Raw genomic sequence first — 26,415 nt, forward strand, 5'->3', positions numbered from 1 at the left:
CTGCTGCACCAGTCTCTGGGGTGGTGGGCCAGCCTGGCTGCTCAGCATTGAGAGGCCTGGGCCTCTCCGTAGATAAGGCCTGGGGTCAGGTCTCTGTCCCGGGCGTGCCTCAGCTTGTGGTACAGGGCGTGAGGCATCCCGGCCGGCTGAGGGCCACACTGCCATCTGGGGCTTCCGCTTCCCAGGCTAAACCAATATTTACCTTCAGCTGTGGCTGCCAGGGGCTGAGAGGCAAATATTGGCTTCAGGAGCCTGAGCCAAGCTCTTGGGATGGAGAACGAGCCGAGGATGCTGATAGCGATTTCTTCCTTTTTGATGGTTTCCATTTCTTTCTTTTTAAAATTTTATTTATTTATTTATTTTTGGCTGCGTTGGGTCTTCAGTGCTGTGCGCAGACTTTCTCTAGTTGCGGCGAGCGGGGGCTACTCTTTGTTGCGGTGCGTTGGGCTTCTCACTGTGGTGGCTTCTCTTGTTGCGGAGCACGGGCTCTAGGCGCGCGGGCTTCAGTAGTTGTGGTTCGCGGGCTCTAGAGCGCAGGCTCAGTAGTTGTGGCATGTGGGCTCTAGAGCGCAGGCTCAGGAGTTGTGGCTCACAGGCTTAGTTGCTCCGCAGCATGTGGGATCTTCCCGGACCAGGGCTCGAACCCATGTCCCCTGCATGGGCAGGTGGATTCTTAACCACTGCGCCACCAGGGAAGCCCTTCATTTCTTCTTAGTTTAAAAAAGAAAAAAACCTTGCTGTTCTTTCTGCTTCGGAGACTCTTCCAGGTGCTTCTTTTTTGCTCACCTCAAATTCTGCCAGTTATGTCAAGGCCCAGTACCAAACCCTCCCCTCTACTAGGGAGCCTTCCCTGACTTACTGTGTTCTTCGTGACCCTTCCTCTTCCTGAAGCAAGCGGGGGTCTAAGCAGTATCAGCAGTTCTGCATCATATATTGTCCTCTTTTAAGAATACAGTAGCAATCCTCTTTGTCTGTATTATAAAGAAAGTTATTACTGTACCTATTTTGCAGATAAGGAAACAGAGGCTCAGAGAGGTCTGATAACTTGTCCATGGTCACACAGCTTGGTGGAGCTGGGACTTGAGCCCAGAAGTGTGGGCTACATTAATTCCCAGCTTCTTTAAATATGAGTCTCTCTGGTCTCCCTATTATGTCTAGATACCCCCTCAGGGGTGGGGATTTTGGCCCCCTTATGTCTTCCAGAATAGAGCTTGTGAGAGCTCCAGGCATCAGGGATCAGCCATATGTGTTGGGCACAGATAGGCCACCAGGGCCCCGGCAGAGTCGAAGAGGGGCAGTGGGTGACCAGCGTCCTGTTTCAGTGGTGAGGGTAGGTCTGCCTGCCCTGTAGTTCCCTGAAGGCTCTTGAGGGCTTTGTTTGATTCTGTTGTTCACAGTGTGCTCTAGTTTTCTACCAGAATGAATATATATAAAGTGTAACCATATATAGTTGCCAATATTTGACTGTTTGTAATGTCCAGAAATGGCAATTTTATGTGTTTCCATCTAGTATCTCTTTGGCCCAAGATATAGTTCTGGGGACCTTGGAGAGAGCCGGTGGCCCATAGTGGGGTGTGTGTAGGGGAGGAGCTGGGGCCTTGTAGTATTAGGGACAAAGCTGTCATTTCAGAAGCAGGAGACCTGACTGAATCGACTCCACTTGGCCATTCACTAGCTTTGGGCAAGTCTCTCAGCATCTCTGTGCCTCAACCGCCTTGTCTGTTACTTGGACATAATTATACACGCACCATGTACCTCACAGATATTCTGTGAGGCTCACATATGTAAAAGTGTTTATACAAATGGGAAGGGCTGTCTTTTTCGGTTAAAAAGGAATATCTAGAAACACCACCAAAATAGACAGTCCCCTGCCAGTCGTCTCATTGGAAGAGGGAGCCTTAAAACCAAGTCCCTGTGTCTGGATGAAAGCCAAACCACGCGATCTAAACTGTTTCTTGGAACAAGATCTGTGGTTCTCCATCTGGGTTCCTTGGAGCACTGGGATTCCACAGAGGCATCTCTGAGGCAGCTGAGTGGCAGGGCTCTGTGACCACCTCTTAGACTTTAAGCAGTTTTCCGTTCCATTGGATGAATGATTCCACTGCTTGAAAAAAAAAAAGTTTGAGAACCACCAGACCAGATGATTCTGAGAATCTATACATCTAAGATCCTGTGGCTTGAAGGTTCTATAAACCTAAGAGTCTATGACTCTGAGTGATTCTGGGACATTCTGCCCTTCCCTCCGCGAGCCTCAGAAAGTGTGTTTGTTTCTCCTAGCTTTCCCGTGGTTGGGTTTACATGGAGAGTGTGGAGGTGGTGTGGGCTCATGGCACTGCCCAGAAGGGTGGAGAAACCCCTCGCCCATCCAAGCCATGTACCCGTCCTCCTGGCTCCTCCTCCTGCTCCGTGCCAGCTGCGGGCGAGCAGGAGGATGTTTATGGACACAGTAACTGGGTTGGCGCGCCTTCCAAACAGGGGCCGGCAGAGATCTGCCAGCCGGCTGGGCGGCTGCAGGCTGACCCGTGGTTAAAGATTATCCAGCGCTGCGGATGTGCGAATCTAAACAAACAAGACTTGGGCTGACGGCAGGCCCTGCTTCAAAGGAGCCTCTGCTCCAGTTCCCAGGCCCTGCCTTGGTTACCCCGCACTGGCCGGCAACGTGTGGGGGGCTGAGTGGGTCTCTGGGTGGGAGCTGGCCCTGGTGCCCTCCGCCTGGCGCGTCTTCCTCCACTCCTTTCCTTTCTCTTCACTGGTTTTGCTCAGACTGTTCTCCCCAGGCATTTGCTAATGCAGTTTTCCCACCCGAGTGGCTCTCACTTCTGTCATTCCAGACCCTCTTGTCCTTCAGGGCCTGGGTCAAATCTTGTTTTTCCTGAGATGCCGTCTCTGAACAACTGTGACTGTTAGAAAAACTTTCCTTGCATGGTTCCAAGTGTCCTGTACCCACTCCTTGGGGCCCCCTCTGAGCCTTCTCTTCTTCAGGATAAATCTCCCTTTTAGGATAATGCTGTCCAACTGAGGCTAAGAACTTCTGTTTCAGAGCGAGTCAAAGTAGAGGATAGATGGCCTTGAGAAGTGGTGAGCTTCTTGTCCCCAGGGGCATTCTAGCCAAGGCTGGGTGAGAACTTGGCAGAGATAAACAGATTTCCTCATTCTCCTCTGAGGTCCTGTCTTACCTGAGACACTAAGAATTTTGTAACAAAATTGTACTCAAATATTTTCATGCCTCCAAGCTTCAAGTCTCCCAAGGACTACTGGCTCCCCAGGGCCCAGGTCCTGGCTCTCCCTCTCCTTAACCCCTGCCCAGGGCTGGGCACATAGGGGGTCAATGCGTGGGTGCTCTGAGTGCCACCCTGAGGGGAGGAAACCCTGGCCCAGGCCTCCCTGCCCTTTGCAGGGCCTGGCTCTTTCTGCCTGGGCCCAGGGGACCTGCAGAGCCAGTGCCAGGCACCAGATTAGGCAGGAGCTGAAGACTGCCAAGTTCTCTCCTGAAAGACGGGACACGAGGGGAGCCAGCTTTGCAGCTTCTCCAGTGGCCCTGTGCCGCCCCTCCCCTGTCATAAACACCTCCAAGTGGGCAGCTGTGTGTCCCAGGCACGGATTAAATAACTTGTTGCTTCAAACGTGGGGCCGCCCCACTGCTTGGGGGTCACAGGCTAGCCCTCTGGGTTTTCCAAGCTGTACCCCAGGGCGCAGTCCTGGGCTGAGGTTCAGCCCATGGTTGTTCTCCCCTGGCTTCGGGGGCCCGGACCCTTCCCTGACCTCCAGCTTGATGTGAACTCACATCAAGGTGATGTGACCTTTGCCGTCCCCTCTGCGGAGGGCGCTCTGACCAGTTCCTCCATCTCCGGTTTCATCTATTTCAGGGCCCCGCGCAGCTGGGCACACTGATGGGATGGTTATTTTGGAGCTTGCTGGTGGCCTGCAGCTGCTTCTGACCCCGAGGGGTGGAGGGGATGGGAGAGAAGACATACTTGGGCTGGGCACTGGCCCCAGAGATTCCATTTTTAGCTGTTTCCCAGCATCTCCTGTACCTCCTCTCCTAACTCCTGTTATATTTCAACGAAGGCCAAAAGGATCTCTTTCCTACCCCTTCCCCTCTCTCTCTCTTTGCCCACTGTTTCTCCTTCTTCCTCTTCTCTTGTCTCTGATCACCATTTGTAGCTTCTCCTTCCTGGTCTTTAGTCAGTAATGTCATTCAGTGATTTTGTCCTGGGTGCTTGTCACGACTGATGGAAAGTCCTAGGTTCAAAAAGTTAGTTGTCTGAGTGCAGGTGGACCTGACTTTGGTTGATAAACTCAACCTGAGCAAATGGTAGTAACTGAAGTTATCAAGTATCCAGGTGCCAGGGGCTTCTCAATCTACCTCTGATCCCTGCGACAACATCGCAAAGCAGGTATTAGTGTACCCCTGTTCTCGTGGTGAGTGATCGGGGGCTGGAGGACAGTTGCTTACCCACAGGCCACCAGCCAAGTGCTGGATCAGACATTTAAACCCAAAGCCCATGCATATTCTTCTGAACCATGTAGCATGAAAACAATAACAATGGCTCATATTAACCTCGCGATTATTATGTGCCACGTGCTCTACTAGGTGCCCTAGGTACCTCGTCTTCTCAGCATCCCTTCCAAGGGGAGTATTATGTCCATATTTTATACCAATAAGTAAATGCTGATTGCTGAAGAAGAGAGTCCCAGAGGGGTTAAGCTATTAGCCCAAGGTCATACGGCCAGGAAATGGCAGAGCTAGGATTTGAACCCAAGCTGATGACTTCAGAGTCCTTGCACTTAACTATGCTCCTGTCTTGCCTACCAGTATATGGATTTTGTTAACCAAAAAACCTAAAATACTTTTAGGTTGCATTATTAGAAGTATAGTGTACTTATCAGGGGAGGTGTGATGGCCACATTGTGCCTTGAGCTGGCCAGGGCACATCTGGAATACTGAGTCTGGTTGTGTTCATTGTCTGAGAGGTGGGAAGGTGTGTGGGGAGTCTGAGTATTCCCTGAGGAAAGCGGTCCTCAGTGTGGGGCTGAGAGGCAGCCCCAGGGGTAGGAGGTATAAATACAGGGGGGTTATGACTGAGTGAGCCCTAGAAAGTAAACTGTATAAAGAGCAACACACGATAGGTGTGTGTTTATACGTACAGATTTGTGTGATCATTTTATTTAGGTTGATAACGCAGGCTACTTATTTTCATTATCTAGCAATTTTGTATAAAAATAGCAAGTCGGGCTTCCCTGGTGGCGCAGTGGTTGAAAGCCCGCCTGCCGATGCAGGGGACACGTGTTCGTGCCCCGGTCTGGGAAGATCCCACATGCCACGGAGCGGCTGGGCCCGTGAGCCATGGCCGCTGAGCCTGCGCGTCTGGAGCCTGTGCTCCGAAACGGGAGGGGCCACAACAGTGAGAGGCCCGTGTACCGCAAAAAAAAAAACAAAAAAAAAAACACAACCAAAAATAGCAAGTCACTTGTAAACACTGCCAGAATATTTTCTAGCTGGTTTGTAATTTTCTAAGAGTGATTTTGTTTGTGTTTGTTGTCGTGGTGGCGGTTCTTGTGTTGATTTTTATAAGTGTAGATCTGTAAATTCAATTGCAGTATTTAAAGCTTCAGCATTGACACCTCGTGTGTATGAGAGGAGGGATTTGAAGGAAGATGCCTTGAAGAGTGAGTTGGGTGGCAGTTGGCAGTTGTGGGAATTTCTTTTCCTATCGGGTATGTGATTTTGTCAAAAGGAAGTATTTCTCCCAAAATTGGGAGTAGGCAAACTACCAATCGGTTAAGTTTTGTGTGTATGCTACTTTAAAAATGATAATATGTAATATAATGTAAAAAAAAAAACTTTTATGGTAGATTTTGTAAATTTGTTACAGGGTAACCTGTTTTCTAGCTGTGATCTTACTTCAAATGGGTGTAATTTGAATAAATTTTGTATGGTAAAGGATCAATAAAATGACTTTTTTAAGAGTTCAAAAAAAAAATACAGGGAGGTAGATTTCAGTTTAACAGTAGGAAACATTTTCCTAAAGACAGAGTAGCTCAGCAGTGGCACTGCTGGGAGGTAGTGGGTATATCCAAGCAGAAGAGGACTCCTGAAGGGGCAGAGAACAGGAGAGAGCTCACATTCCAGCCCCATTCAGGAATCTGTTCTGAGCATCTGGAGAGAGGAGTGTGGGGTGTGTGTGTGTGGGGGGCCCCCATGACGGCCTTGTTCTCATAGGCCCGGCTGGGCATTTCTGAGCCACTTGTTTCCTCCTCACCCTGTTTCCCCATCCCTTCTCCTCTGTCCCCAACCCTCTGGACTCCTCAAGGGCCGCTGACTGGAATCCCTAAGGGGTAGGGGAGCTGGGGCTGTTTCCTGGGGTCCAGGTCAGCCCACAGCCCTCCTCAGCCCCCCACTATTGTCTCCAATGTCTTGCCTTCCTCGCCTCTGCCTCTCCGCAGGCCCCCAGCTTCTCTGCACCATTACTGTCACAGAGTCAATTCCCTGGAATAATCACATTTTCCGGTCGGCTCCCTCCTCCTTGCCAAACACGATGCTGGGAATCCTGACCAGCCAGGCCCCAAGAGGCTTCTCCAGAGAAGCAGGAGCCTTGGGGGGAGGGCTGGCCCAGCACCCTCTCCTTGCTGGGGTCCAAACAACACTGTTCCTGGAAAGGGCAGGGGAGCTGGGGGAGAACAAAGAGAGAGAGGCTTTAGAGAACATCTCTAGATTCAGCTGGAGCTGAGTTCTGGCCTCTGAGGCCCCTACCAGTCCAGTCCCCCAAGCTTTACTCTCACACCAAGCACTCCAGCAGCCCTTACTCAGCTCCTGGAGAGAAAGCAGAGATTCTCCGTGGGGGAGGCTCAGAGAAAAGCCTCCTGAGATGGGATTGGCCCATGATGTGAGCTGTGGTGGTACTAGCCAAATTTAGGGACTCCCACAGAAAGGGTTCAGTAAACGAGGAGGGCCCGAAAGTGGAGAATGTAGCGTTGGGAGTTGGACAGATCTTGCTTTAATCCTGGATCTGCCACTTCGTGGCTGTCACATAACATCTCCGAGCTTTATCTGTACAATGGAAACAACTTCATGGGATGCTTTAAGGATGAAATGCAGGGGTAATTCATTGCAACTGATGACTTTTATTACAAATTATAGTACTCCGTGAAGCAGAGAAAACCAGCCATTTAAAAAGTATGGTATCAAAAACATGGTTATTAGTGTAGAAAGGTATTCAGGACACAGTAAATGGAAAAGCTAGTTTTGAAAAGAAAATTTGTATAGCAGAGTTCTTCGCCTGGAGTCGATGCCCTGAAATTATCCACGGAATTTAGGGAGAACGTGCATTTTTCTGAGAAGATAGATAAAAGTTGCCACATTTTCAAAGAGATTTAGAGTTAGTTTAAAACTACTGGCATTTATATAGCATGATTCAATTTTTGTTTTAAAAAAGAAATAACTAAAATATATTGAAAAAAGGCTGGAAACTCATACATCCAAATATTAATAGTATTTTCCTATGGATGGTGGGCTGACAGATTACTTTTTCTTTTCGACGAACTGTCTTTTCTACAAAATACAGTCTGTATTACTTGTATGAGTAAAAAGAGAGAGGGTTTGATTTCCAGTTGTCAGGTTTGAAAGGATAGCTTGGATAAATTCACTTAACTTCTCAGCCTCAATGTCCTTCCGTGCCAGTAACTTCACAAGGTAATTGCTGGGCTAAGAACGCCTCTCTGCCATTTGTGCAGAGAGGCGTTCTAGGGAGGGGGGGTTCTCTCTGGCCTCCCAGACGGGTAGGATGTCAACATGCATCCAACAAATATTATTTACTGCTGCCTCCTAAGTGCCGGGTGCTCTTCTGGCTGCTGGGATAAAAAGGGAGGGCCCCAGGAGTTAGGAAAAAAAATCCAATTTTAATAAGCATACTGTTTAGAAGTAATCATGTTTTTAGTTTTGGTGTCCTTCCTGCCGGCCTTGATCCTTTGCTTAAACAAATACGTAGTTAGAAGTCCTGCACAACGTTATGTCCTAGCATTTTCTGTGCCATTCGAAACGCGGTGCGTCTTACTGCTGGGCGCTTTAAAGACCAGTGGGAGGAGGTGCGCAGGCGATGGGGACTGGGCGCTGTGGCCCGCGTGATGGTCACCCTGTCTACCTCTCGCCGCAGACAGCGAGCTGGTGCTACCAGACTGCGTGCGGCCGCGCTCTTTCACCGCCCTGCGGCGGCCGTCGCTGCGACGTGAGGCCGAGGAAGCGCGCCTCTCTGTGAGCCTGTGCGACCTCAACGTGCCGGGCGCCGACGGCAACGAGACCACGCCGGCCGCTGGCTGCCCCATCCCGCAGAACTCGCTCAACTCCCAGCACAGCCACGCTCTGCCGGCGCAGCTCGACGGCGACCTGCGCTTCCACGCGCTGCGCGCCGGCGCACACGTCCGCATCCTGGATGAGCAGACGGTGGCGCGCCTGGAGCATGGGCGCGACGAGCGCGCGCTCGTCTTCACCAGCCGGCCCGTGCGCGTGGCCGAGACCATCTTCGTCAAGGTCACGCGTTCGGGCGGCGCACGGCCTGGCGCGCTCTCCTTCGGCGTCACCACGTGCGACCCCGGCACGCTGCGGCCAGCCGACCTGACTTTCAGCCCCGAGGCACTGGTGGACCGTAAGGAGTTCTGGGCCGTGTGCCGCGTGCCCGGGCCCCTGCACAGCGGCGACATCCTGGGCCTGGTGGTCAACCCCGACGGTGAGCTGCACCTCAGCCACAATGGCTCCGCGGCGGGCATGCAGCTGTGCGTGGACGCCTCGCAGCCGCTGTGGATGCTCTTCGGCCTGCACGGGGCCATCACACAGATCCGCATCCTCGGTGAGTGCCCCCGGCCACGTGCCCGCCTGCCCCCAGGTGCACCCGGAGGCTGGCGCCTCCAGACCCAGCCTTCCCTGGAGGAGGGGCGTGTCTGGGTAGGGGGAAAGAGCGCCCACACCGCCCTTCATGGGGTCTAGTCAGGGAGTCACAGACACCGAAGATGAGTTCTGGGTGGGACTCAATTATCTAGTCCATAGTTCTCAGATCTCACCAGATAAACCCTGGAGAGGGGGAGAAAAGCGGGGAACATTGAGTTTCACGCTCAGAATCTGATTCACCCACATTCCCACAGATACGTAAACAGTTCTCTTACACATTGCCCAGTGGCCATTTAAAAATGGGGAAAAAGCAAATGGTTTCCACCAGCAGCGAACTTTTTGAGGTTCAGTTTCCATTTCTCCTAAAATGGTAATAAAGGTCTCTGCCTCTAAGGGTGGTTGTGTGTCTAAATAAGGAAAAGAGGTTGGTATGTCAGTAGCCAGGTATCTCTGCAGGGTGGTGTCTAGATTGGGGGTCTGTGGGGAATCCCCGAGCAGAGGGCCTTGGAGGAAAGGGGGTTGCAGATGCCTGGGCCTTCGTGGGTTTGAATGGACAGAGTTTGAATGGACTGGGTGTTGCGGACTTGTGTAAGCCATGTTTCCCAGAGTGTTCTGCAGGGTAGGTGTCCATTGAAAACGGGTCCTTGGGTCCAAAATATTTGGGAAATACTGAGTTTTTAAAAAGAAGGCGATTCTTGGGCTTCCCTGGTGGCGCAGTGGTTGAGAGTCCGCCTGCCGATGCAGGGGACACGGCTTCGTGCCCCGGTCCGGGAAGATCCCACATGCCGCGGAGCGCCTGGGCCCGTGAGCCATGGCCGCTGAGCCTGCGCGTCCGGAGCCTGTGCTCTGCAACGGGAGAGGCCACACTAGTGAGAGGCCCATGTATGGCAAAAAAAAAAAAAAAGCGATTCTTTACTGTAGAACTTCTCAGAGCCTTTAATATACAATGTGAACCTTTAGGAGAAGGTGGTGGTGCTTATGGTGTCCAGCTTTTCCAAGCTCGTTTGACCAGAAATCTTTTTTTTTTTTACGTGTATCTTCAGGAACCTCTGTTACCCCAGAGTGAGCAGGTGTTCATGCTTTCCAAGTGCTGGTCTGCTCTGCACCAGCAGTAGACTCACTCGGAGAACCTACTACAGCGCAGATTCTTGAATCCCACCTCCAGAGATTTTGATTCTGTAGATCTCAGATTAGGTCCTGGGCATCTGAATTTTTTTTTTCCTTAGCAAGTTTGCTTAGACACATTTGGAGACCCCTGGGTCTCATAGCCCCTGACCTAGACCTCACCCCAAGAGGCTTCATAGACAAGGTAATTGTGTGTATGTGAGTGAGCACGAGTTTACGCTGTAAGACTGGCATACTGTGTCTAGGCACACGTGAGTAACTAAATGTATGCGTATTTGTGTATGTAATGCTGTTGGTGATTGTGAGCGTGTGTGAGAGTTTTGTGAAATCAGATAAAATCAGTGGAGACTTCCTCCTCTGGAGAGAGACCAAATGAAGATGGAGCATAAAATAAATTTAAAAAGGAATGAAAAGAAATGGGGCTGGGGTGCTAAGAAGTTAGGATTGAGGGAAGATAAGTCAGGAAGGAGGTGAAAAGAAATCAGGCTAGATGAAAAGCCATCAATCAGTAAGGAAAGAAATTGGGGTGAAAATTCAGGATGGAATAAAAACAAATCGGACTGGGGTGCAGAAAAAAAAAATCAGGTTGAGGTACACAGATATTTGGCTACATTCACCAGGAGACACCGTTCCTCAGATGAAGGAAGTAACATGATGGCAAGGTACTCTCTTGCCTCAGCACCGTCTAATAATAGATAAGTAGCTTTCCAGTGAAGCTTCTGTTGCCCAAAGAAGCTTACTGGACTGGAGCAAAGGAGAAGCTTAAAAACAAACAAACAGAAACAACCCAGGACTTAAAATGTCCCCAAAGGGAAGTAGGTCAAGGTGGGTGTTGAAGAATAACCACTCAGAATTTAATATATGCTGGACAGAGTGCTCCTGAGCTGTTTGGAGAATGGGGCATCTCAACTAACAAACTGGTGTCAGGGGATCCTGACTGACTTTAAAGGAAAAACAAATCAGTAACAATGTGTGAAGGATAATTATTTACCTTATAGAGGAATGCTTTGCTTTGTTGAAGGCCTAAGTGAAGTAAGAATGAAAAGATATTTCCTTCACTCCAAAACTACAGTCAATTTCACGCTTAATGGCGAAACATTAGAAATATTCTTATTAAAGTCAGGAATATGATAGAGATGCCTTAGAGTATTGTTCCGAAAATGTTAACCAGTGTAATAAAGCAAGAAAAGCAAATAGGAGTTATGAATTTCTGAAAGGGGATGATAATTAACTTGAAACCTGTTAACAATAATAAGAGAAATCCTATGGACAGCTAATGAATATTCTTAGAAACAGTGACTGTTAAGTGAATTAGAATGAATAGCTAGTAATAAAAAATATCTCACTGGGCACTTATTTATGTGTAGGGCATTATGTTAGGGCCTGTGGGAGACTTACAGGTGAATCAGACTTCCTGCTTTCAGGAAGCTCAAGGTTTAAGTAGGGAAACAAAGTTACGTTCCTGGGCAAAGAACAAATAATTTCCTATCCTCTGTGGTTTTTTATTTCCGTGCATGGCGTGTGTGGCTGGTCAGTGCTAGATAGAGATATGTGGTTGTCGGGGGGGTGGGGTCAAGGCTGTCCAGAGGAGGGGGTTGAGGATAGCCCCAAGAGGCTTCCTGGACAGTTAGCTCTTTGAAGGCAAAGGCTCTGTCTGCCTCATTCCCAGTTTTATATATACACAGTGTCTGGTACCTGGTAGGCTGTCAGCAAGGACTTGTTGAAGGGAGGAGGCAGGGAGGGATGGAAGGGAAGAGGAAAGTGAGGGAAGAAAGGAAGGAAAGAAGGTTGGGTAGGTCAAGTGTGGGAGATGGTGTGGAGTATTTCAAAGGTGCCAATGTAGAGGAGAAGGGGGGTGATAGCACGGGGCTCTGACTAGGATGGTGAGGCCGGGGCTTGAAGGGCCATGCTAGGTGGGAGGAAGGCAACTTTGTTCTCTGGCATGGGAAACCTTGAAGGTGAGGGAAGCACGGGGAAGGGTGGAGGTGGGATTCTAGGCAGGGGGCTTGTCTGGAGACGGCAGATGCGGTAACACCAGAGCATGGTGCGTGTGGCCCTCCAGTTTGTAGGCGGGAACAGAGAGCTGGGGCAGGGTGCTGAGCCAGTCGGTGGAGTCCCACCCTGAGCCTTATGGCTGGGCCGTGTGGTCAGGCTGTACCACCCATTTCTCTCCTGGGAACCTAATAGAGGGGTGGAGATTCGCGCTTTCTCCCAGTGGGCCTCTGAGTGGCTAGTGTGGCCCTCCCTCTTTCCCACCCTTTCTGCAGGCTCCACCATCCTGGCAGAGCGGGGCATCCCGTCACTCTCCTGCTCCCCTGCCTCCACACCAACCTCGCCCAGCACCCTGGGCATCCGCCTCTCTGACCCCTTGCTCAGCACATGCAGCTCTGGACCTCTGGGGAACTCTGCTGGCGGTAAGTAGGCTGACCCCTCCAGTTCCATGGTGACCATGCCAGGCCTCCCACCCTGAGGACCCCATCCCCACCCTTGCCCTGGCTGAGGCAGGCATGCAGCCTCTATATCAGGACTGGGCCCTGGAGGAGCTGGAGATGGGCCCAGTGAACCCTGGCTGAGTGCTAATTTCCGGGGTGTATCCCATCCTTTCCCCTGGCTGGGCAGCTTTCTCCAAAGGACTTCTTTAGCACAAAGAACACCAAAGGGTAACTCAGGAGGGGCCTTCCTTAAATGGTTTTGGGCCCCCTTCCTTCCTCCATCCCTCCCTCCTCCTCTCAATGCCTCATGGACACCCTGGCCCCTGGTCTGGGCACTGAGGGGCCAGAAGTGGGGCTGTCCATAGTGTATCCTCTCCTCTCTTGTGCCCAGGAAGTTGGGTGGTAGGTTAGACAGGCCAATCCTGATAAATGGAGGGGGCGAGGCCAGGGGGCTCTCTTCATGAACCTGGGACCAGACTGGGCCATGTCTCCTCCTGACTGGTTTCCCCTTGCCCCCAGGGACGGCCCCCAACTCACCTGTGAGCCTGCCAGAGTCGCCAGTGACTCCAGGCGGGGGCCCGTGGAGCGATGAGTGCGCCATTTGCTATGAGCACGTGGTGGACACGGTCATCTACACATGCGGCCACATGTGCCTCTGCTATGCCTGTGGCCTGCGCCTCAAGAAGGCTCTACACGCCTGCTGCCCCATCTGCCGCCGCCCCATCAAGGACATCATCAAGACCTACCGCAGCTCCTAGCCCGTCGTGGTGCCCTACCCCTCACGCCCACCTCCTCCGACTCTGGCCCAGCTCTGCCTGAGGGGCAAGTCAACAGGGCCCCTTCTCTCCTTCCTCATTTTGGAAATTCTTTTCCCTTCTCATTAAACATGGGAAATAGCCCCTAAAGGTTTGGGGGAGGAAGGGGTATCAGGCAGGGAGGTGGGGGCAGAAGCAAACCTCCTCCTCTTCCCTGCACGCTGAGGGGGCTAAACTGGGGTCTCAGCTTCTCCTGATCCTTCCCCATCTGGGGTAGATTCCCAGGATGGGGAGTCCTTCTAGCCTGTGTGGCACCTTTGTGAGAATTAGAAAGTGTGTCCCTTCCTCTGGGCAGATGTGGCCCTGAGCCCAGACATGGGGCTTGGCTAGTGGAGTGTGGACTTGGACTTCAGCCTCCGTTTTCTCCCTCAGCCAACTGCCCTTGAGCAGTGCACAACCTGTGCAACAGCGGCCCTAGGCCAGCAGCTCCTGAGCTGCTGCCTTACTCTCTGACCTACACCTCCCTTCTCCTTCCTTTCTTCCTTGCCCCTTGGGCCTGGAAGCCAGGGGTGAGAAGCCCAGTGGATACCTCTCATCCTGGGCAGGCTGCAGCCTCCATGCCATGTCTGTCTCCCCCTCCCCCTGGATGGGTGGACAGGCTACAGAAGCCTCCAGGTTCTGGGTCCCTAGCCCCCCTGGCCTGGTTGAGATGTGGAGGGCCCCTTTCTGGTCCTAGCCTGTCTGCCCCAGTCATCTTGCTGGATGCTGCTGCCCAGGGGCAGCCCCTTGGTGTGGGCTGGAGAGCAGGGTCTGTCTTCTGTCGGCCTCTCTGAAGAACAGGTTTGCAGCTACCCTCTGTGACCTCTCCTCCCCCATTTCAGTGCTATTCTGGGCCGGGCTGGTACTCATAGAGGCTGTAGCATGCCCCAGGAGAGGGCAGGGCCCTGGGTTGGGAGTAGGGGGTTCCCTGGGGTAAGAACAGGCTTTTTCCGTATTTTAACTTATTTATTTATTGGGTTTGTAGGGGTTATTTGGCAGGGGCGGGTGGGACTGAATTCCCATCCCCCAGACCCCTAGAAATGCTGTCCTGGTGGGCAGGGTGCCTGGTTAGAGGGGTCAGCAGAGGTAGTCATCACTCAAAACCTTCCCCGGACTGCAGCCCAGAAGTCCATAGCCAGCTCTGCTTACCATGAAGTAGAACTCCAAAGGGGCTGAAGTGGGAGGCCTTCTGACAAATTGTATCCCTTTTATAGAGAGGGCAGCAGAGCCTCTGCTGTGCCCTGGGACTAGGGGATCACCCCAGAGCCACAAAATGCCCTTCTTCCTGGGCTGGAGCAGGGTTATCATAATTGGCCCATTATACATCACGAGGCCCAGGCGTTCCCTCCTCCATAAGGACATAGAAAGTTCTGGGCACGCTGAGGGAGGGAAGGCCAGCTGGCCTCATCACTGTAGAGGTAGGGAGCCTGTCCTTAGGCTCTCTGGTCCCAGGAAAGAGGAGAACCTCTAGGTTCTTAGTCCTGATGCTGGGGTGAGGGAGTCCCCCCGCAGCTGCTCTTAGCTTATAGTCATCTCAGCCCTGCACGCCCTGTCCTGATAGGCCATGGCTGGGGCCAGCTCTCAGAGTCCTGGCCTAGTTTTCCCTGAGCCCTCCCAGCCCTTGGCCCCCCTCAGATAGTTTTTTTACGCCTGTCGGAGGACTGCTCTGCCGTATGGCTGGCAGAGCGTGGGATTCCTGGACCTGGCCACTGACCAGTTGTGTGGCCCTGACCAGGTCATAGCCTCTCTGAGCCTCAGCTGGCACCTCGGTAATAGTGATGGTTGGGGTCGGGAGGGACTTTCCTTGTGACCTCTCGGGGGGTTCTCTGTTGGGGGCTGCTATGGGGTGGTGTGGTGGGACAGCACAGGGAGGGGGTCAGGATGTCAGGCGGGCCCTGTCTGCACCTGCTTGGCCGGGAAGCCACAGTCCTACCATGGGTCTCCCTGCCCCACTGGCCCTGTAGACCCCTTCTGTTGGGAGGGGGGGGCGAGGTGGGGCTGGTGTGGCCCCACCCGGTCAGGGGTCCCCTCTCAGACAAGGAGAGTTCTTACATGCAGGGGCTGTACAGCCTGCGCGCCAGGGAGAGGAAGCCACCATCCTGTTGTCTCTGCTAGCCTGGGGGTAGCTGCTGCCTCCTCTGTGAACCTGGGTCACCGTGACTGATTGTGAATAAAGGTGATTTCGTACCAGCCTGAGGGCTGTGCTGTGCAGTCTGGAGGGCTGGGACGGAGGGCAGGTGGGCAGGTGGGTGTGCAGGAGGGGAGTCAACGATCAGGAAAGACTCCCTGGAGAGAGCAGGGGAGGGGGAGGCGGCTGGAGCGTGACCTGGGGCTTGGATAGCAGGGGCTATCCAAGCAGAATGCCAGGCGAGCCCCACTGTAAGCTGAAAGGGAGACGCTGCTGCCCCTCGGTGGCCTCAGGTCCCTGGGTCCGTGGCACTCCCGAGGCTGAGCCGGGTCTAAATCTGGAGTGCAACCTTTGTGGAGGGGCAGCGCCACCTAGGGGCTAAAGGGTGGCAGGCACTGTACTGTGCTGAGCTCCCCAGAGCAGGGCCTGCCTGGCTCTCACCCCAAGCCCAGACCTGGAAGCTCAGCTGCTGCTCCCGCTGGTCGTGGTCGGTGAGGAGGCCTATGCCAAATGAGTGGCACAGCTAGGCTGAAAAGGGAGGCCTCGGTCAGGGACCTTCGGAAAAACTTTCTAGATGGGCTGAGTACCTCTGGGTGGCGGTAGAAGCTGGAGCGCTGGACGGGGTGTCTGGGCGCAATGTGGGAGTTGAACTCATTTGGCAGGCTGGGCCTCAGAGGGACATGGGATGCTTGCCCTCCTCTCTCCTGGGAGGATGCTCTAGCTGCCCAGCCTCTGCTTGGCCTTGAAAAGCCATGGGCTACTCCCCACACCAGGACTGCCCAGCCCTGCTTACTGGAGTCCAGCAAAAGTAGGGGAGGGTCAGGGGCTCTAAGCTGAGGGGCCACGTAGGCCCACTGAATGTGGCTCTTTGGCCCCAAGATCTGTATCCCTCTCTGAAAGCCTTGGCCACTGCCCAGAAAGCCTCCCAAAGGTGGGGGAAGGGGTGGAGGGCCTTGAGCACGCTTCTCACCGGCAACAGTGGGAACTTACCTGCCCCCCACCCCTCCAGTGTCCTCAGAGGGCCCGGACCCTGCAGTTCATGTTTCATTTGGGGTGATGTGGCTTTTGCCACTCAGCTGGATATGTTTTCTTGTGGCAGGGAGAATCAGGAGGTGATTCTGTTCAGTTAAAAAGGCAAAAAACTTTATTTAGTTTTCAGGGAATACAAGATGCATGTAAACATAAAATACAAAACAACCCAATCTTACAGTCTAGAAGCATGCCAAGACAGAGTATTTTCTGCAGACCAAAGAATCCCGTCAAAATGATAAAAGACACCTGGAAAGCGGCAGGTCAAGGGGGCTGGGTCCCTTCCCCGAGGACGCTGCATTTTTGTGATGAGGAGAATTCAAAAAAAAAAAAAAAAACCCACTATTAAAAATATTAGAAACATGGAGAGAGTTTAGCACCACCACTGAGCCTGGAAATTTTTAGCACTCAGATTGACAGCACTGGATTCACTGCCCTTAAATTTCTCTGCTGAGGGGGAAGAGGGAACAACCTCCTTCAGACCCCACAGACCCCACTAGGAGCTGGGAGGGGTTGAGTAGACACCGTGAGGAGTGCCCCAGAGGCATCCAGCAGTTCACATGCAACCATGCAGTGCACGAACCCACGCTTCACGAACCTGCCACTAACACCTGCCTTGTTCAGAAGTCCCCTTCATGCAGACCTCCTGGAAACTGGCCCTGAAACCCTTTTGCCATCCTGTGTCCTGGATTTAAAGAAAACCTGTTGCAGAGAACAAGCTGTAGATTGAAGAACGGTGCTCTGTTTACCCTTCTTTCTCTGAAATGCTTAAGAGCAGTATGCCTTGGTCACAGGCCACTAAACATGCACTCATCTTCTAAGTCACACCACTAAGGCAGGCTCAGCAAACTGAACCACCACAGGCATCATTAGAGATACTTAAGAAGAACTGGTGTCAACAGGAGAGCAAACGAAGTTGTCTTCCTCCCAGATATGCTTGATGGTGTCTGGACCCCAAGGTTCCGTTTGGGGGTGGTGGGTCCCAACTACATGACCCATTATGATCACTGGTCTCTGATTCAAGCAATTTGAGAGGCTAGCTCTGGATTGGACAAAGGGGAGGTGGGAAAACCGAGCCTGGGAAACTGAGAGATGGATGAATGTTCTGGAGCCAGGGCCTCAGACTCAAAGACTGGTTTGTTGCTGGCAACTTTCCGCTTTCCACTAAGTAAATCAATGACCATTAAGAACCCGCTGGGGACCCAGCTTGTGGCCAGCAAAGTAGCTGTTGCCTGAGGCCAGCTTCTTCTAACAGCCAAGTCTTGGGGCTTTCCCAACCTGTTCTGGCTGGACCCTTGGGTGTTGAATCACTAAATTCCCTCCCTACCTGCTGTCTCTTCCTGAAACACTCAGAATAGACTTCCTCCTCCTTTCTAATAAAGACCAAACTCCAGACTCCAAACCCTCTCTCAACCTTCTCATACTCTTCCCTTTCTGCCTAGCAGACCTCCTCTTCTGGAAGCCGCCTTCTTGGGGAAGGGGCGGGTAAACCCCAGCCACCCCAAACACGCACACACTCATCTTGCCGACGTGCCTCTCACTCACCTCAAACGTGCTCGATGCATACTTTTGCTTTTAAAACGACAATTCTTCCTTTCTCTCTTGCCTCCTGAGGTCCAGCCCATTAGCTAGGATGGAAATGGGAGCAAAGGAGGGAACTTCATCGTAGGGGACCCATTCTCTAAGGCCACTAAGTTCTGGAATGGGAGAGGGGGCTGATTGTCAAGGTCAAGTGCAACTCAAGGTTAAAAAGATAGGCTCCGGGAAGGGGGATGGCATGGTAAAACCAACATTATAGGCAGCTTGGGACCAAGGCCCAGGAAGACAGAGTCCTCTACCCAGTCTATACCTAGTCCTCTACCCGGTGTGCCCAACTTCTGGCCTGAGGACCCAGGTGCACAGGACAAAACAGGAGGGATGCTATTATCAGTGGGGCTCTTCTTCCTGAAGTGCAGCTATAGGTCACTGACCCTGTTCTGTCACTGGCTCTGATCACAGAGCTTGAGAACCAGGGGCTGCCCCAACCAGAGATCATGATTTAGACAAAAAGCTCAGTAACGTCAAGGGGGAGCCCTCCACCTGATTCCCATGAAGCGTTTCAGTCAGGCCTGCAGTCTAGACCAGGGGTGCTGACGTACCCGCACGGGTAGGTCCACTGAGCTCACGGTGACCAATTCTCGCCCCGACCGGCCTGATCCACCCTCAGCAATATAAGAACTGAGGGCCAGCTGCTCTCATGACATGGGGATTCCCACAGTGGCAATACGCATGGCAAAGGCTGGGAGTCAGCCTACTAGAGACACTGCGGGTGGCAGCCCCATCTGACCGCCTCGGCACTTCCACACCCAGTGGCGGCACCTTTCCACATCTTCATTTTGGAGCCCGGGACGATGGCCTAGGCTGCTTCTGCTAGATCTGTTAATGCCAGTGTGAAGTTTCCAACTAAATACTTAATAAAATAATTACCAAAAAAAAAAAAAAAAAGACACATTGCACTCTCCAGCCAGAATTACACGTGTGAATAACACATACACTTGCTGCCAGAAGCTGTGAGTCCTTTGGGGCCTGCCCAATGCCAAGGACTTGTTCAATGGAGACAGCTTGCCCAGTATTTGTTTCCTCTAACCCCATGTTCTTTAGTTCAAGTGGGAAATGACCAACGCTCTCACATACGCACTCGAATGTGCGCGCGACACACACACACACACACACACACACACACACACACACACACACCCTCAACAACACACAGCCCTCAAAAAAGTGAGGGAATCTTAATTCTTTAGCACTGTGGATGGTTCTCTTTCCAGAGAGCTCTGCATCGGGATTCTTGAAGATTGGACCTATAGACGTATACACTCCAAGGAGAGCCACCCCCACACGGGGGGCACGGTCCCACTCTGGGCGCCAGGTTCCTATTTGTACAGAAATTCACCGAACGGGATGGAGCAGCAAGCGTACAGTACTGGAGGTGGAGGGGATGAGCCCGCAAGGATGTCCCTGTCGCCCTGAGGGGCAGAGCTTTGGACCCAGGGACTTCCTGTCCTGTCCCCTCTCTACTGGCACCCAGGTAGGAGGCAGCGGCTTGGTACCTGTTGTGGGAAGTTCTGTCTGCAGGGACCTCAGCAGGCTCCTCCGACGCTTCTCCAAGACCTTCTGGGGACTGTCGGGGCGTTGAGCAGAGGCAGGGCTCACGCCTTGCTCGGGCTGAAGTCATTGAGATGAATGGGTGGCCCTGGCTCAGCACCAGGCCCAGCTGCAGGCTTGTGGGAATTGGTGCGTCACTGGGGAATGCTGGGCTCAAGGCACCCACATCCCTCCAAAAGGGTTTGATTACATCGAGGGTTCCTGCCCATAAACTGAACTTGAGGTTACGTAGTTTTAGAAAGACTCAAACATACATCAAAAGGATCATGGCCCAAACATCAAGAGATTGGCGTGAGAGGGCTGCTGAGGGTTATTTCTGGGACAGGTCTTTCTGAGCAGCTGGCTGAAAAACAACGGAAATGAAAACAAGGAACGGTTCCTGGAGGCCCTTGCTCTGTGCCTGGGGCTGGGGCCCCGGGGAGGCCAAGTGCCCCATGCCACTTCCCTGAATCCCTCTCTTCTGGGTGGACAACACCCAGCAGAAGGGGATGCCCTCTGGCGGGGACCCCTGCCATCTTGCCAGGGAAGGGGGAAGGGGAGGAGGGGTAAAAAAAAAATCAATACCCAGGTCATCTATAGGCTCCACAGCTACGACTCCTTCCAGGAGCCCCACCTCCCCTAGCGAGAGACGGGGTTGCTGGCTCTCCCGCCACCATCCCAACGAGCCCTGGCATCCCTCTTGATAATATTGCACTTTTCCTGTCTCTCAGATTGTTTTCATTTTCGATTGAGAATGCAAAGTATTTGGAGCGGGTAGGGGAAGTGAGTAACCTTAAAGAAATAATATATTAGTTAAATACAAAAACAGGAAAAGTAGGGGTTACTTTATCTTTTTTTCCATAAAAACAAAACAAACTACCAAACCAAGGTCTAAACTTAAATAGTTCTACACCTATTCTGCAAATACTAGTAATATGAAAATAATGCTTGACCGAAATTCCCTTGTCTTTTTTCCTTAGATGATAATAGTAACATGCCTTGCTGAGGAAAAGCAATGGATATAAATGCCAGTAAAATACGCTGCTCTAACATCTGAAAGTGATTAAAACGATTCTATATAATGCCTTCGTCAAGATGGAGCATGGAGGAGGAAGAAAGAGGACCCTGTGGGGCTAGGCTGGGGGTGAACGGGCTGAAGGCTGGCCAGAGGGCCCAGCCACAGCTGGGGCAGATGGCACACCTGCTGTTCAGGCTGCCCCCTCCAGCTCCCTCTTGCCACCCTCAGGGTCCCTTGGCCTAGTGGGAACAGCATTATGGGGCCAGGGAGCCCAGCCAGGCCCCTGTTACAAAGTGGGAGAGAGATGAAGACATCTTTTTCCCTTGTAATAAAAGAAAAAAGTCTTTAAACTGAAAGAAAAAGCACCAAATGATGCATCTTCGGGCATTATATAAACCTCAATAATGACCTCAGAAGGGCTCATTTTGATTAAAGTTGCAGTATACAGCAATACAACGTCATTTCACATTTTCAATCGCAACTAATGGAAAACTAGGTTTGGACACTGCTGAGATTTTTTTTTTCTTTTAAACCTTTTAAAGTCCGATCTGGTTTTCCTCCAGATGGGTCAGAGCCACAGACCCCTCCCTCCTCTACCTGCTGCCAGAAGTACCCTCCAACATCACAAAGCAGCTCAGTAGCTCTAGGGAAAAGCCCTCTTGCCCTGGGCAGGGCTAGGAGTCCAGGGGCACAAGGCCTGGCATCCCCTGGCCATGTCTGAGAGGGACTGGCATGCACCCTTCTTGCTTCAAGTATTAATATTCTCTTTGGGTTTGCAGGGTTTGTGCTGTGCTGTGAGTAAGGGGGTGATGGTGAGGGGCAAGGGGCGAAGACGGGGCATGGCAATCCCTGTTCACTGCCCAAAGCTACATGCTGTCACCAGGTGGCAGCATTCTCTACTTTTCCTGGATGCCTGAGCAACCCCCAGCCATCCTTAGGGCTGGATGTCACATTGTAAACATGATGACCACACTATAAACTCTAGCGGGGCTGGGGAGGAGTGCAGGGGTGGATGCAGTGGGGAGGTCTGCAGTTAACTAGCTATGTGATTTGGGGAAAGCTAATTCCTGTCTTTGGGCTGCAGTAACAGGAGGGTATGGGATGGAGTGACCCTGAAGGTCACTTAAAATGACTCACTTAAGGGCACTGGGGATTAAGGAGAGAGGGTCCTTGGGGGGCTGGGAGAACATCTGCCTTGTGGGTGGTGGAGAGTCCCACAAGGCAGTGCAGAGAGGAAGGGCAGGGAAAGATAGGCTCTGGGGAGCACTGTGGTCCAGTCCGACTGAGATGCTCTGTGCTTGGCAGATGCGTCCTGCACTCCTTCCTGGCCTGGCTGGCGTGTTACTGATTGAACTGGCTCAGTGCAGACATTGAGGAGTGAGGCCGCTGGGGCCATCCCCCTGGAAGATAGCTACGTGGAAGGTCCTTTAACCCGACAATCACTCTACTTTTAAATTTTATTTTAAATAATCATAAATTACTTTTTTTTCTTTTAATAATATGTGCTGCTTAAAAATGAGAAAAGTATATACTGCATCTTTAAGTAATGCACTTTGCTCTCTGGGTTTCTTTCCATTCCACCGTATTAAAGTGCATTAATTAAAAAATAATGAACCACTTCTTATCATTATTGTTCAAATAAGTCCAAATAATATTAATATGAAGACACTACAACACTACCATTAGTACTGCAATCTAGCAGATAACTCAACATCCTGCTCTATTTAATACTGTCCAGCAGAAGAAAATAATAACTAATTTTAATTTTAAACAAAAGGAAGCAAAATCTCACCACGGCCTTTTCAACATAGAACGGGAGCAGTTTGCTAGAGCTGCCAGGCGTCAGTGTACCTACGGCGAAGGAGGAGGGCAGGGCGGCTGGGGGCTGAGGACACGAGGCGCGGGTCCCCCGCTGTTCTTCAGGCATCATACGCTTCCTGGGGGGCGGGGGAGTGTGGGCGGAGGGAGGGCCTTTCCTCCTTAGTCCAGGATCTGGCAGCTGAGTCGGGGGCTGTGAAGCCTGATCTGTCCACAATCAAAGGCACGTGTGGAAATCCACTCCCAGTGAAGAGTGAGTCCTTGGGGAAGCCAGTTTGGCCTCTGAAGTGTCGACTGAAAGACACCACCCAGAGTTGACAGGGACGTCATTCTCTCCCTTCTCTCTTCGCAGGGGCACTGCCCCTAGGAAAGACCAGCTTGGCTCCTGGCCCAGGGATCTTCGCCTCCTCGGGCACCTGCGATATTGCTTGCAGGCCAGGGGGTGCCAGGTGGTGTCCGCCCAGCAGGTTCCCCTTGGCCCAGGGTGAGGGCGATGGCTGCTGCTCCACAGCCTTCACATAAGGCTTCGGGCCCTGCCCAGGCAGGAGAACGTTCGCTGCCCTTCTCCTGAACACCACCCTCCTCCCTGCTGAGGGTTCTGCCCTGCTGAGGTTGCACAAGAACCAGGAGAGCAGCGTCTCTGCTTTGCCACGGCTGGGACCAGGGCTCCTCCAGCCCGAGATCCCTCTGGCAAGCACCGGTACTGTCCACACAGTGGAAACCAAATGAAGCGACTCTGGCTTGTGGAGGGAAGAATGCAAAACACAAACCAAACCACCTCCCCACAAGAGTATGATAGAAAGGCCATCCACTACCCATCCCGTCCCGTGAGGCTGACCGCCCTTGGGTCCCCAAACAACTCCTAAAGTAAGACCAAAACCCAAGGCCTGACATAGAAGGCCCAAAGCAATACGTCTCTCCCAAAACTTGCAAAGAACTGCCCACCCAGAAATATCCAAAATAAAGTCTGTGCAGACTGTGAAAAGACCGACGGCTCTACCTGCCCTCTCTGTGAACACTGGAGCTGGTGGTCCTCCACGGGGGTGCCCCAGGCAGGGCAAGCTCTCTTCTCAAGGCCAGCAGCAGTGACGGCTAAGAATGGTGGTCCTTGCTGGCAGCTGGGGAACTGCTTTCTCTTCAACTAACAAGAAACAGTGGCCTGGCCCAGGGACAGCCTGAGCTCACAGGAGATGCCTCCCAGCCCCAGGGCCAGTGGTATCTCCTACCACACCCACCCATGGCAGGCGGCAGAGATTCCTGGGAAACCAGCATAACTCACAAACATAGATTAGGATGATACAAGGGCTACTTCCGGGGTACAAGATGCCAGCAACGGAAGCCAGGCTAGGCAGGGGCAGGGCACAGGAGGCCCGCACAACCACACCTTTTCCAGATTTGCAGCCAAGGCACAAATTGGGGTTTCCTACATGGCCTGTCCCAAATGGTGCCGAGTCCATCAGCAAAGTTCCCAAGGTGCACGTGTGAGGCTCAGCTTTCTTGCCTCCGGTCCCAGGCCCAGGACACCCCTGCCCCTTCACTCCCTGCTCAATGTGGGCCCCCACCAGACCCTACCTTCCAGCTGGGGGACAGCCTGGAGGGGAGTATCTTCGAGGTCCCACATTCTGCAGGTTTAACGTTGTCCTCCCCACCCCCTCCCACTTTCCCTTCCCTCTTGTCTTCTCTCACAGCTCACCCATACTGAGGCTGCAAGGACTTAGGCCCCCCACCACTCCTCATTAGTTCTTTTTCTCCAGGTAGTTGGAGGGCACCCAGCCTTTGAAGGGCTTCACCCCGTCCAGAATCTGGCAGTACCACCAGCCATTGGGGTTCCTCTCCAGGACCTCCATGGACACGCCCTCCTGGAAGCCCGCCGTCTCCTCGTCCCCCTCGTAGTCTGCGATCGAGACGTACACATCTTTGAGGTTGTTGTGGATGAACTGGGACTTCTCAATGGGCTTGGGGCGCACAGGGGACACCGGGATGCCGTTGCGCTGAGTGGGCAGCAGAGGAGGGTCCGAGCCCTGGCTGGCGGCCCGTTCGACCAGGCGGCCCTTGGCTTCTGCGGCTGCCGAGCGGGCAGTGCTGAAGGAGGAGTTCCGGCGGACGCCTCGGAGGCCGTCGGTGGCCGTCAGCGACTCATTCCTCCTCAGGGCACAGGACAGGTTGCTGTCCTTGGGCGGTGGGGACACGAACACTGACTGGGGCCTCACGGCCACCTGCCGCACGCCATTCCTCATCTTCACCGCCCCGGCACCCGAGGTCTTGACGAAGCCCCCGGGAGGCTTGGAGGGGATGGGCGGCGTGGCCCTTTTGCTCTGGTTGACAGTGTTCAGCGCTTGGACGCGCTTCTCGATCTTTTCCAGGCTGTCTGACTTGCCCTCGGGGGCCACTGTGTCCAGCTCTTTGCCAGGGGGGCCGAGTTGCTCGTTCTCACCGAGCACCAGATAGTGGGAGGGGGCCCAGCCCTCCAGCTCCCCAAACCTCACGTACCACCAGCCGCTTTCCAGCTTCTCCAGCACCTGCACCTCCACGCCTGCCGGGAAGCTGATCTCCGAGTCCTGGACCTTTTGGTAGGCACTACATGTCGTGTAGGAGGTGGCCTGCCCTTCCCACCCCTTCTTGGTGGGACACGGGGGCGTGGCGGCAGGGAGGGTGATGAGGTCGGCCGAGCCTCTCCTGGACCCCTCACCGGGACCCTCGAAGGCCATCTGGGGGGGCAGCTCCGAATCCTCGCTCTTGGCGCCCTTGAGGCCGCCCCGGAGCTGGCCAGTGGGCCTCAGCTGGCGCCGTAAAGTGCTGATGTCCATCTTCTCCTGACTCTGGGACTCTGTGCGGCTCAGGAATGGCTTGGGCCGAACTGATGGCTTGGCCCGGGCACAGGAGGTCAGCCCAGTCTTCGGGTCAGCATCCTTCCTCGCTCCGACCTTGGGAGCGCCGCGGATGCCTGCGTCCGAGGCAGAACGGCGCTTCTGGTCCCCACTGTTCTTGGACAAGGACGAGGAGGAAGAGGAGGAAGAGGAAGAGCAGGTGGTGTTGATGGTGATGGACGAGGAAAAGGAGGCCGAGGAGTGGTTCTTCCCCAGTTCCGCCTGGGCGTTCTTCTCTGCCTTGAGCTTCAAGAGCGACGACGATTTGGGGGAGCCCGACCTGGGGGAGTTTTTCCTGGCAAGGGACAGCGGGGAGCCGCCTGGGGAGTCGCTGTCCCGGGAGGAGCGCCTGGCCGACAGGGCGTCCTCTGCACATGCCCGGAAGCCCTCATTCTCATAGATGGTCTCCTCCTCCAGGGCCACGTCCTCTGCAGATCCGCCCACCTTGAAGCGGGCGCGCTGCAGTGAGAAGGCGGGCGAGGGCCTGTGGGGCTGGCCGGGCCGCCTGTCCCCCGAGCCGCCGTCCTCTGCGGGCTCCTCACTCAGCTCTGGCTCTGAGTCGAAGCCAAAGGCGGGGATGTCATACTCGGGCTCCTCATACCTGAGCCTCAGCGGGGAGTCCTGGCTCTCGCCAGCACCCGCCAGGCCCTCCTCGGCCTCCTTGGGCTTGCTGGGTGGTGCCGGTGGGGGCACCTTGGGCCGCGTCAGGGTGCTCGTGCGGCGGCTCAGGTTGGGCTTCCTGCGCTTATCGATGTACGACGCAGGGGCCCAGCCCTCCTTCTCACCGATCTGCACGTACCACCAGCCACCCGAGTTCTTGTCGATGACCTGGGGGAAGGGGCAGACGGGCCAGTGAGCTGGGAGGATCGCTGGGGCCCTACCATGTGCCAGGGTGGGAGCTTCCCACTTTGGCTCTAGGAGACATTATCTCCATTTCCCAGATGAGTGAACTGAGCCACTGAGTAAGTGGCCCAGGACCCAACGTAGGAAGTGATGGGCTGGCATTCAAACCCAGGTCTCTATCGTCTCCTGGATGGGGGGGCTCCCACTCTCCAAGACCCCCTCTCCTGCTCTTCCAAGTCTCCTTCCAACACCCTGGTCGAGCTGGCCTCCTCTCCAGACCCTCACTTCTCCTCCCGCTGAGCTACTACACTTGGAAGATGCACTGTTCCCAGTCCCTACAAAACCCCCGCTCAC

At 53.4% G+C, this 26,415-nt stretch overlaps 2 protein-coding genes across 13 annotated transcripts in view; one reads left to right on the forward strand and one right to left on the reverse strand.

The window, feature by feature from the left end:
• NEURL1 (neuralized E3 ubiquitin protein ligase 1) overlaps nt 1–15,422 on the forward strand; it is an 80,760-nt gene extending 65,338 nt beyond the window's left edge. Inside the window, 3 exon segments of the mRNA XM_032607678.1 lie at nt 8,154–8,843; nt 12,274–12,420; nt 12,958–15,422. Of these exon segments, the coding sequence (XP_032463569.1) occupies nt 8,154–8,843; nt 12,274–12,420; nt 12,958–13,196 (1,076 nt within the window). The 3' untranslated portion in view covers nt 13,197–15,422.
• The window catches only part of SH3PXD2A (SH3 and PX domains 2A), a 249,237-nt gene continuing 229,927 nt past the window's right edge, over nt 7,106–26,415 (reverse strand). For 5 of the 12 annotated variants that reach the window (XM_032607673.1, XM_032607677.1, XM_032607676.1 and 2 more), the window contains one exon: nt 16,706–26,046. In XM_032607673.1, the coding sequence (XP_032463564.1) occupies nt 24,088–26,046 (1,959 nt within the window). In that variant the 3' untranslated portion in view covers nt 16,706–24,087. Of the gene's footprint in view, nt 9,065–16,350; nt 16,479–16,705; nt 26,047–26,415 lie in introns of those variants that run through there. The other 7 variants (XR_004346123.1, XR_004346121.1, XR_004346122.1 and 4 more) reach the window with 7 other exon arrangements.

The sequence above is a fragment of the Phocoena sinus genome, chromosome 16 (genome assembly GCF_008692025.1).
Source record: "Phocoena sinus isolate mPhoSin1 chromosome 16, mPhoSin1.pri, whole genome shotgun sequence".
NCBI classification, from domain to species: Eukaryota; Metazoa; Chordata; class Mammalia; order Artiodactyla; family Phocoenidae; genus Phocoena; species Phocoena sinus.